The 12,148-nt window shown below is 34.0% G+C and overlaps 1 protein-coding gene across 7 annotated transcripts in view; it reads right to left on the bottom strand.

Annotated features, from left to right (window-relative positions):
* The window catches only part of AKAP6 (A-kinase anchoring protein 6), a 643,220-nt gene that overhangs the window by 48,503 nt on the left and 582,569 nt on the right, over positions 1-12,148 (bottom strand). For all 7 annotated transcript variants that reach the window (XM_032622554.1, XM_032622560.1, XM_032622555.1 and 4 more), the window contains one exon: positions 7,431-7,646. In XM_032622554.1, coding sequence (XP_032478445.1) covers positions 7,431-7,646 — 216 coding nt within the window. The remainder of the gene's footprint in view (positions 1-7,430; positions 7,647-12,148) is intronic.

The following is a 12,148-nucleotide window of genomic DNA, read 5'->3' as shown; positions in this document are numbered from 1 at the left end:
AACTAAAACTTCCAGTGCAATGCTGAATAGAAATGGTGAAAATGGACATCCTTCTTACCATGTTCCTCTTATGTTAGAAGAAAAGTGTTCAGTGTTTTATCACTAAGTATGATGTAGCTTTTATCAGGAAGGATGTTGGATTTTGGCAAATGCTTTTTCTGCATACCCTGGAATGTAGTTTCCCTTTCTCTTTGTGGTGAATCACACTTATTTTTTTTCTAACTAATTTTGCATTTCTAGACCTCACATGGTCATAATGTGTTATCTATTTTATATAACATTGATTATTTGATAAAAATTTATTAAGAATCTCTTTATCTATATTCATGAGGGATACTGGTCAGTAGTTTTCTTGTAATGTCTTTGAGTAATGCTGAGTTGGGAAGTATTTCTTCCTTTTCAATTTTCTGGAAGGTTTTGCATAAAATTAGTATAATTTCTTCCTTAACTATTTGGGAGACTTTACCCATAAAGCTGTCTAGGCCTGGAGTTTTCTTTGTAGGGAAATTTTAAGCTAATGGTTTAATTTATTTAGCAGATATGGAGCTATTCAGGTTGTGTATTTCCTTTTGAGTAAATGTCTACTGTTTGCAACTTTTAAGGAATTTGTATATTTTATTTAAATAATTGAATTTAATGGCATAAAATTATTCATAGTATTTCCTTTATATTCTTTTATATTAGTAGAATCTGTAGTGATGTCTATCTCTTATTCCTGATAATGATAATTTGTTTCTTTTCTCCTTTTTCCCTGATCGGTCTTGCTAGAGCTTTATTAGTTTCATTGATCTCAAAACAAAAAACACCCAGCTTTCTTCCTCATTAACTTTTTTCTGTTTTAAATTTCAATGACTTCTGCTGTAAACTTTATTATTTACTTTCTTCTACTTACTTTGTGATTAATTTTTCTTTCTCTAGTTGCATAAATGTGAAAACTAAGATTATTATTTTGGTGGCAAATTTTCGTTGGTACAAATTTTAATATTTTTTCTATTTCTATTCAGTTCAAAATAATCTCTAATTTCCCTTTTTCATTTCTTCTTGGTCCCAGGAGTTGTAGATAAGTGTGTTATTTAGTTTCCTTATATTTGAGGACTTTTCCAATATATTTCTAGTATTTATTTCTAAACTAATTCCGTCATAGTCAGAGAACAGGGTGTAATAAGAATGTTTTTTAAATTTGAGATTTGCTCTGTGGCTCAGAAGAGAGTCAATTTTGGTAGATGTTCTGTCAACACTTGAAAAGGATGTATATTCTCCTATTGTTGGATGGAGTGTTTTAAATGTCAATTAGGTCAAGTTGATTTACGGTGTGATTCAAGTTTTTTATATCCTTACTGATTTTCTGTCTACTTGTACTATCGATTATTGAGAAAAGTATTGGAATCTCTGCCCCAAATTGTATATTCTTATCTTTCTGTAATTGTATCAGTACTTGATTTATGAATTTGTAAGTTTTGTTACTACAGCACAAACATTTAGTAATGGTGTGTCCTCTTGATTGATTAGCACTTTATCACTAAGAAATATCTTTCTTTACACCTTGTAATATTCTTTGCTCTGAACTCTAATTTGTTTAATATTAATATGGACACTCCAACTCTCTTTTGATTGCATTAGCTTAATATATATTTTTCTATCCTTTTACTTTTAACTTAATTTTTCTTTATAATTAAAATGGCAACATATAGTTCAGTCTTGCTTTTTTAATGCAATCTGTTAATTACTGCCTTTTAATTGGGGGTTTTAGTCCATTTATGTTTAACAGAATTATTGATGCATTTGGTTCAGTTTTCTGTCTATTACATCTGTTCTTTATTCCTATTTTTCCTCTTTTTCTGCATTGTGTGTGATATTTTAAAATGATTTCCTTTTCTTTCCTTTGTTGGCCTATTTGTTATAGCTTCTTGTGTTTTTAAAGAATCATAGTATGTATTTTTATCTTATTTATCTTTAAGTGATTCTATACCATTCTATACCACTTATCCATCTTTAAGTGATACTATATATTTTTAAGTGATACTATACTTAATATACGAACCATACAATTGTATAGTTCCATTTCCTGGCCTTTGTGATATTTTTGTCATATGTTCTACTTCTACATATGTTATAAATCCCATAATACATTGTTATTATCTTGCTTTAAATAACCTATTAATCATTTAAAGAGATTTAAATAAGATGAAAAAAGACATTTCATATTAACCCACACAGTAAGTATTTCTAGTGCTTTTCATTTCTCTGTGCAGACTCAGGCCTCCACTAATACCATTTTCTTTTTTCCTGTAAGGGTTTCCCTTAACATTTCTTGCAGTTCTGCTGCTGCTGATTTTTTTTAAAGTTTTGCTATCTGAAAACCATTTATTTTTGTTTTCCTTTTTGAATAGTATTTTCTCTGTGTATAGAATTCTGGGTTGTTTTCTTCCAATACTTTAAAGATGTTGTTCCACTATCTTCTGACTTGTATTATTTCTGAAAAAAATATGCTATAACTCTTCCTTCTTATTCTTCTGTATATAATGTACCTTTTTCCTCTAGATACTTTGAAGATACTCTTATCACTGGTTTTAATCAATTTGAACAGAATACCCCTTGGTGTAGTTTTTTTCATGTTTCTTGTGCTTAAGGTTTGTTGACATTCTGGATCTGTGGGTTTATAGTTTTCATCAAATTTGGAAAATTGGGGCCATTATTTCTTCAAAAATTGTTTCTCCCTCTGCCCTTTTTTCAGGGATTCCAATTACATATACATTAGGCTGCTTGAAGTTATCTCACAGCTCACTAATGCTATGCTTTTGTTTTTGTCTTTTTTTTTCCTCTTTGTTTCATTTTTGACAGTTTCTATCACTATGTTTACAGGTTTATGAATTGTTGCTTCCACACTGTCTACTTGGTTGTTAATACCAGCCAGGGTATTTTTTATCTCAGTTATTATAGTTTTCATCTGTAGAAGTTTGATTTTAGACAGATATCTTCAATGTCTCTACTAAATAAGCTCAATATATTTTCTAGTTTCTTGAATGTATGGAATGTAAAAAAATAACTTTTAACGTTCTTGTCTATTAAATCTATAATATGTCATTTCTGGATTTGTTTCTATTAATTGAATTTTCTCCTCATTTTCAAAGATATTATACTTCTTCTTTGTACACTGGAAGCTTTGGACTGGATGCCAGACACTATAAATTTTACCTTGCTGTATGCTGGATACTTAGATGCTTATAAGCATTCTTGAGTTTTGTAACTGGGATATAGTTAAATAACTTTGAAAGAGTTTGATCCTTTCAGGTCTTCCTTTTAAGCTTTTTGGGCAAGACTAGAGTAGCATTTAATCTAATTTTGCCCCATTACTAAGGTAAAACTGTTCTTGATACTGTGTCACATGCCCTGTGAATAATAAGGATTCTACTGTGACTGATGGGAAAAGGAACTATTTCCAGCTGTGTGTCAGCTCCAAGGATTGTTCCCTATAATTTTTTCAGGTGGTTTCTTCTGCTGAAGATTTAAAAGGATCCCTCTGCATAGCTCTAGAGTCATCTCTCTGTGCAGCTCTCTCCTCTCTGGTACTATGCCTTGTAGCAACTTTAGCTGCCTTGTCCTCCTCAGACTCCCAGACCTGTCCCCTCAACCCAGGGATAATGCTAGGCTCTGCATGGATTTCCTCTTTGCACACCGTGACCTGAAAACTCTGTCTAGGCAGAAATTTGAGTAATCATAGTATCACTTCAATCATTTCACATCTCTTCATTGCCTGGTATCCAAGGTCTTAAAATTGTGATTTTTCCCAGCTTTTAAATTGTTTCAGGTAGAAGGGTCCTGGTCCTTTACTCAATCCTGGCTGGAAGTGGAAGTCTGCCCATGCATTTTTAGAGGAAGAAGGCCTATGGCCTTCATCAATAAGTTATCTTCTCTTTGCTAATGATTAATATGAGTAGATGTATGAATTATTGGTATGGATTCTTGGTGTTTCCATGGTTGTCTCATATATTTTAATTAGCATCTATTGTAGGAAATGAGATTCAAACTTTTAACAGAAAAAATCCTGATTCTCTATAACTAACACATCACAAATTCAGAACGCTATTTTGGCAAGTGGGATGATCTAAGGTAACTCAGGCACATGGTATTGCTAGCCAAAATGTGGAGCCTGGATCATAGAAAGAAGGCAGGAGACTAGAAATAATAACATATGATTCAAATGAAAATTAGAATTAAAGAGTAAAAAGTATAGACAGAGATCATTTTTTACAGGTAACAGAAATAAACCAAATAAGTCTGGGAAAAGAGCTTGAATGTAGAAAGAACAAGGTGTAATGTCAAATAATTATGCAATTTCAAATCTTGATGATAAGGGAGAAAGATGCTTTTGGGTTTTGTCTGTTTTAACTTCCAGAATTTAATATAAGATCTCTTGCTTTCTTCCAGTTAAAAAAGAGAGAGAGAGAGACTCATTATTTACCTAGTAAGGAGAAACAGAGAAGCTTGCTTAATTGACATTTGTACATTTATCTGAATTCTCCTGAATACTATGGAAAGAGTTTCCATATTTTTGTCAGTATTAACTGTAAGCTTGAAGTGCATAATTACCTCAATAGACCTAGCATCATAGTTATTTGCATATTTGTATTAACTATACTTTTTGAGGAGAAGGAGGATATTTTGTTTACCTTTAAATCTCTAACACTGATTACTATAGAGCATCACTTAGAGAAAATTCACTTATTTAACAAATACTATGGAGTACCTGTTAAGTCCTGCATACTATGTAGGGCTTTTAGGAATGTAAAGGTGAGCAGAAACTGGCGTGTGGCTGCCTTCTTCAGACTAGTGGAGAAGACCAACAGTAATTAAATCATCACACAAACAGATGTAACATGAAAAATGAGGAGCATGGGATAGATGATTAGGTGACATCTCTTATACAGGCTATTTCCAAAGTGACTAAGGAAATTTTACAACACAGAGATAGAATTAGAGCTTCTAATTCTAAGTGCCAGAACATAGCCCACACTTTCAGAATGACTTTATTCAATACCTCATAGAGAATTTCCTTCAGATATAATTTGAAGAAAAGAGAGTGTACCCTGGGGAACTTCATATCATACTTTAAAACTTGGAAAAACTGACCCTACCAGGCAAGAATAAAGGTTAAAAGGTATCTCCTTGGTGATCTCACAAAGGTGAAATATTCACATAGGAACATAACACTCAAAGCCATTTTGTGAGGATATGAACATTGAGAATTAATATAGAAATAGTAACTCCAAACCAAATGCCAGAATGAAACAAAATTTATCAATTGAAAGCTTGTATTCATTCATTTAGCAAATGTCTATTAAACATCTACTATATGCAGGAATGTCCCAGGCCCTGGAAATATAGCAGTGAAAGTCCCTGTACACAAGAAGGGGATGGCATAGGGGTGGGGACATAGGATAAAAAAGCAAACAGACCACTTAGAGGCTTCTGAGTCTCTACAAAGGCAGTGTCCCACATTGGTAAAATACTTGTTTGCCCATCAAAGCAACTTGGACTCTTTACCCAACCAACAGAGATCAGAGCAAGAAATATCTCCAATGTAATGAGGTACATGGTGTTCATTGTATTGCTGGCATTAGTGCCACTCGATACTCTTCTATCCCTTTCTCGAGTGATTTTCAATCTTGTTTAGCACAGAGGACCTTATTTGCTACCTCATCATTCCAGAAAACCTAACATTCAGCAGCCAACCTAAAGAAAAGGGGGTGTTTTGTCCATCTGCAATTTTTATCTACCTCTCTGTAGTAGTTTGAGCCTCTAAGAAGCAGCCAGGGTTTCAAAACTAAAGCTTACCCCTTTACCACAGAAGTAGGATAAAAATGTCTACAGCTAGTCTGCAGAGATCCAGTCCTGCATCCCTCATCATACGATTTCAAATAAATCTCCAAAGAAACCCAGTTTTGTTTCCTCCAAAGCTTGAATGCTTCCAAAATGTTAAGAGCTTCTCCAGGTGCAGTTGGTTTTTGGGTAAATTTTATTATCACCACTACTATGCTTAGATGTTTCAAACTATAGAATAAAAAATAACCTCTTCTATGCTTTCAAACACTCAGAGAAAAAGAAAGAAGGAAAGAAAGAAAGAGAGAAAGAAAGAAAGGAAGGAAGGAAGGAAGAAAAAGAAAGAAAGAAAGAAAGAAAGAAAGAAAAGAAAGAAAAAGAAAGGAAGAAAGAAAGAAAAGAAAAGAAAACACTCTAGCTAAATAGCTTCACAACAAATAGGTCATTTCAAGAAAAGACATCCAATTATATAGAATCTGATTACTGGTAATAACTTGGAAGTCTTAAGAAATTTAATGACTTCAGCGCAAAACAATTAAAGTGAACTATTGAGGATAAAATCACCCCCTAGACTCAACATAACTACAGATGCAAAAAGAGTGAGAAGGCTTACTGCTTCATTGTCCCTTCTGTTCCCAGTCCCCAATGCCAAACACATCAGATAACCTAAATATTTAGGTATTGTTAAAATTAGAATTCATAGGAGAAGCCTGTTTTTCAGTGGCAGGATTATTATACTTGATTTTACAATTTTGAATCTTGAACTTTCCAAAGACATAGAACTGATAATATAAATACTCAAGAAAAAATTTCCATTGTATGTATGTATGTATGTATGTGTGTGTGTATTTCATTTATGTGAGTCAAACATGAGAATTAGGCCTTCAACTAACAGACACTAACTTCAAGGTCATTTGGAGAATGTAATCTTTTTATCAATAAATCCTCTCCCTTAAGGTTTTCTGGACAAGTGTGTATTCTACATTATAATAAAACAACTCTAGTTATATATATATATTTCCTTCATCTAGCAACAGCTTGCATTTACAGTCAATTTGGAAAATTCTTAAAAGGGGTCCCGACCTCTTCTACCTTGAGCACTGCATTAAAACTCTCAGAGGAAACTTGCTAGTTCTCAGCAACGCAACTGTATTGGAAGGAGCTCTAAGCAGGAGCAATGGAGATTGTTTTACACGTGGATGGTGTTAATTCATATCATGTAAAGAAAAGGTAAACTGTATACTTTGTTGCCTTGTCTGTAAAGCATACACACTGCTCCATATGCTCTGAGAGTGGTAAACCACCTCCTAGCAAAATCTTCATGGGGTATTGTATGATTAATGATATTGTTGGTGAGGTTTACCAAACCTTAGTTTGGTAAGGTTAAGCAAAGTCTCCATATGAATTTTTTAAAAGACAATGAGACTAAAATGCATCTTATCGGTAGGCAAATGAATCTCTGTTGTATGATAAAAGCAGTTTCTTTTAGCGGTTAGAGATTTAGCTAGCAAAACCACTTGTAAGATGAACACATTTTCCAAGCCCTGAAAGAATTTCTTTTTAAGAAAAATGAGAGAGCATTATGCTTTAAAAAAGAAATCATCACTCACAGGTTCCTTTCCCATCTTCTTTTGTAGCCGTGTTTGCCACTGGACGGCTTGCATGACAATGGCTTCCCACCTTCTTTCAAGATTTACAATGATCAACTGCATGGGCTGGTGGTCCGCGTTCAGATTGCAGGTCTCCCGGTCATCCAGAAGATGTTGGCATAATCGCAGGATGGAGGCCACTCCACGACGTCGCTGCTTTATTTCACAACAGAGGGACTGCAACAGAAAGAGGGACCGATCCATTAGTGTTTCTAGGGCCCATTTCCCTAAAACATAAAACACCCTCTTCCACCATAATTTTAAATTGTAGTGATATGCTCAGCTGCGAACAATAGGACAAGAAGGACTCTGGAGTTGCCTTTGGATTAGAGATCTTCTACAGACACCCAACTGATGCCAATGAATTTAGCTGTATCTCATTCCTCTTCCCTTTTTTTTTTTTTTAAACTGATTTCTACATCTAAAATGTTGGGTCCCACCTTGATATCTAGGTGATTAACTTAATGAAATAAAGCATTTATGCCAAACAGGTTGACATGCTTTGATTCAAGGTCATAGGAAACACAAAAGACAGAAAAGTCCTCCAAAAGGAAATGGAGTATTTCCAAATTTACTCCTAGATTCTCTGGAGCCAAAAGTTTACTTTTCTAGGCTGGAAAATAAGTTAAATAAGATTGCAAAAAAATTGATATATAACAGCTATTGTTTGAAAAAAATGATAAGCAACATTTCTCTTCCGAAACTTGATTAACAAAGCAATAATGTTCTGAAAACAGAAATTAGGGTACTGGATTATTAATGCATTATTTGTTAGTTGCGTGTTTCTTTTAATAGACATTCACACTATTTAAGGATATGCATGCATCAAAGTAAGATTTTGCCCCCAGAAGCATTTGTATTGCTGCAGTGACCCTAAGCGGAACGATTCAAGCAAAATAGTGAGTACACATGTCTAAAAGTATTATATCTCTTCTTTGCCTACGGACAGTGTGTAAGTGATACTCTAATTCAAAGCCTTTGGGAGAAACTGATTATATCCACAAACATCACTGAATTACTAATCTCCTTCTACTGCCACAATTGGACTGTTCTAACAGTTAACAGATTGCTTATTAATCAACAAGGATACACAAGACAATGCAATTTCATTTAGTGCTAGAGTTTTAATGCCTAAAAGTATTTGTGCTTAAAATGTTAATCTAGATAAGTCTTCATTAGAAGAAGTCTTAAGATGATTAAGTGCAGTTCATTGAAATGTGCAGAGTGGTAGTAGACCAGCAGGTGGACGTCTCATACAGATGTTCCACTTATTGATATAATACATGCTATAGCCATTTAAACAACCCTAACTCAGTAATAGCTGGAACTCTCTTATTTCTGTAATGAGAGAACCCTGTACCTTTAATATTTTTGAATTTTAAATAAGGTGAATGACAAATTCCCATACCACTATTTACAGCAAAATATGACTAGGAATTTTATTATTCAGTTTATACCAGTACAGCATTTTTTGTTATGTTTCTTGAACTTACCCTTATTTATTTTCCTAGGGATCATTACTATTTTCCTATATAACTCCTGATAGAATGACCAGATCTGACAAATTTCTTTACTGATGCTATTCATTAGTTCAATGCTGAATGAGGAGAAACCCCTACACATTCAAAGATAAAACTTGAGGGTCTACCAAAGCAATAAGCATTGTTTCCATTACCTCTCCCAATCCTGCTAACTGACCCTCCCCACATGCATTCTCTCTCTCTCTCCTTCTCTCTATTTCTCTCTCTCTCTCTCTCTCTCTCTCTCTCTCTCTCTCTCACACACACACACACACACACACATGCACACACACTCCCTTCAATAATTTGCTCTCTTGCTCTAGAACAACTGTTGAGCAAGTCAAACTATCAAGCCCACTTAATATCTGCCATTTTTTGGCCCAATATTAAACACTTCAAGATAATAATATAGCCAACTGGGATTGATTCAGATGAGTTCTATGAATATACACACATGTTGAAGATTTTGTTTTTTTGTCTGTGTTTTGTCATTAAACTGTTAAAAATAAAGGGCTAGAAAAATCAAGAGATGTTTCCATGCCACAAAACTGGATCTTGCAAAACTCCATTTTAAGTTGACTAAAATAATGACTGCATTTCTCCAGCCAACAAAAAGTCCCTATGTTTCTTAGCTAAATGAGAGTTTGCCATGGATGACACTAAAGGTATGTGTGGACTTAGCATAGCCACATTAGGTGATATTCACAAAGCAGCCCAAATGGGCTTCATTCATCTCACAGGCATTTTCAAAGTTCTGAAACAGGACATGTGAGGTTGCTAGGGGAAATTTTCATAAAGGTGATTGGCCATAACTTTTTATTAGTATCTAGAATGTATCCAGTATTTAAGTATCCAGATGATCCCCACCCCACATCTTAATGACATTCTATGGGTTTTAAAACTGTGTTAGCTGTTTTTAAAAACTGTTGACATTGTAAACACTCAATATCTGATCTTCAGATCTCCATAATTCTTCAGTTTAAAAAGTTTTAAATATTCAAAGACCTTAGTGTACATTCTAGATTAATTTATTCTATATGCACACTTTGGAAATAACACTACTTTTAAAAGGAGAGGAACATTGAGAATTTTACATGGCCAACATACTTTTCAGTACTTTTTTACATCTAAGTGATATAACTGATAACATTCTTTTACATAAATGTGTTTCCATGACAACCATTAAAATGTACATGCTTATTTATAATCACAAACACATACTAAATAAAATCAGTGCCCTTGCTGGTAATGTTTCTTAGAATCAGTAGAGTTCACATTATTTCCATGGTACACTATGCGTAGAGAAATGTTAAATATAACTACATAGGAACAAAATGATTATTATAACTATTTTTGGCTTACATTTTCAGAGAACAGAACAGAAACCCAAGCTAAGCAATCTAAATAAGGCACAGAAATAAGACAGACTCATCCCTGCCTTCTAGACCTCCTCAAATGTGTATTGCACCTTGCATCTGCCAGGCACTGTTTCAGGCATGGAGGCTTCAAAAAGGAGCAAGTTACTGCTCCCTCTCTCAAGGAGCTGAGAGTCTATTGGAGGTGGACTATACAGTACCAAGAATAATACAGAGAGGTAGGTGCCAACAGAAGTTTGTGCAGGTTGCTATCGGAGGAGTCGTGAAATCTTCAGGTAAACAATGTGAGCCAGATGGTCCAAGTTGGGTGGCTGTGGTTATAAGGACAGAAGGTCCAGTAGCAAGTAGCCTGGGACCCTGGGAGTACCCAGTGTGTTGGAGAAAAGAGAGAGTAAAGCAGATGGAAAAGGAAGTAAGGAACAGAAAAGTTTACAAGGTTTTTCATTTTTGCCAGTTTTGAAGCATTGTCCTTGATATCCAATGAAATCATGTTGGTTCCCAAGGACAGTCATATTGCCTTCCCAGAAAAGTAGAAAGAAAAGAAGTGGGAAAGAAAATGTAAAAAGAAAGAAGAACTAATTATCAATATATCTAAGAGAAAGATATTCCAAATGCTTTTGTATTTAGTTATGTATTTAATTATCATTATTTTTGTACTTAGTTATGTATTTAGTATCATTATTATTTGGTAATCTTTAGGAACTTTTTCCTACAAAGCTATCTCTGTTAGTATGGAGGTCATTGTCTTAGTATCACTTCAGAATCCAACTGTTGGAATATAGGTTGGTGTTCTACTTTTAAGTCTCTATTTAATTTGGTTATTTTACACTTCTACTCAACTTCCTCATATTTCTCAAAAAGCATATTTGCTATAAAAGTTGAGAAGTATATAAAAGTGAAAATCAAAATTTCTAATTTGTTTTTTCCTTTACAAATCTCCAACCCTTTAAACATATCTTTTTGGACATGTTATAAGAGAGCTGCCAACAGACGGAAGATTTTTATACTTATAAACGATCAATCCGATTTTCAATTCACCAGTGGTGATACAAAGGGGTGTTTTTGGTTTATGTAGGGCTTGTCTCCTCTCCTGACTTGCTTTATGAACTTCTCTGACTGTTGAAACCACTCATATTATGGAGCCAAACGTGATGTAACATCATTCCTGCCACTGGCTTCAGTTTAACACCACTGAATGTAAAGCTTCCAATATTGGTAATTTATTCTTCATTATACATTAAATTTATGTATTTATGCACACATATTGCATAGAATGATTATATTTACTTGTACAGTTGACCCTTAAACAATGCCGGGGTTAGGGGTACCAACCCCCAGCACAATCAAAAATCTGATTATAATTTATGTCCAGCCCAGGGTTCCTCTGTATCCAGGGTTCCACATCTGCAAATTCAACCAACGCACTCATCATAGAGTACAGTAGTATTTACTGTTAAAAAAAAATCTGAATATAAGTGGACCTGTACAGTTCAAACACATGTTGTTCAAGAGTCAAATCTACACCCATATTCTTGACATTAAATAATACCGTCATCTCCTATTACAAAAGGATATAAATAAGCCTACAATTAAAGAACAATTAGACCAAGAACCAAAATGCACAATAAATAAAATGTAAGAACTAAATAGAGAAAAAAGACATGAGGAGGAAAATGAAATTCAAAAAATACCAAAACCAAGTATATGGTAAACACAGAGAGAAAACCATTAAATCTAGCTGAGAAACTCCAAAGAAATTTGTCTCCATATCTCTTACATAATT

The sequence above is a fragment of the Phocoena sinus genome, chromosome 2 (genome assembly GCF_008692025.1).
Source record: "Phocoena sinus isolate mPhoSin1 chromosome 2, mPhoSin1.pri, whole genome shotgun sequence".
Classification (NCBI taxonomy): Eukaryota; Metazoa; Chordata; class Mammalia; order Artiodactyla; family Phocoenidae; genus Phocoena; species Phocoena sinus.
This window is presented reverse-complemented; position numbering and strand designations above follow the sequence as displayed.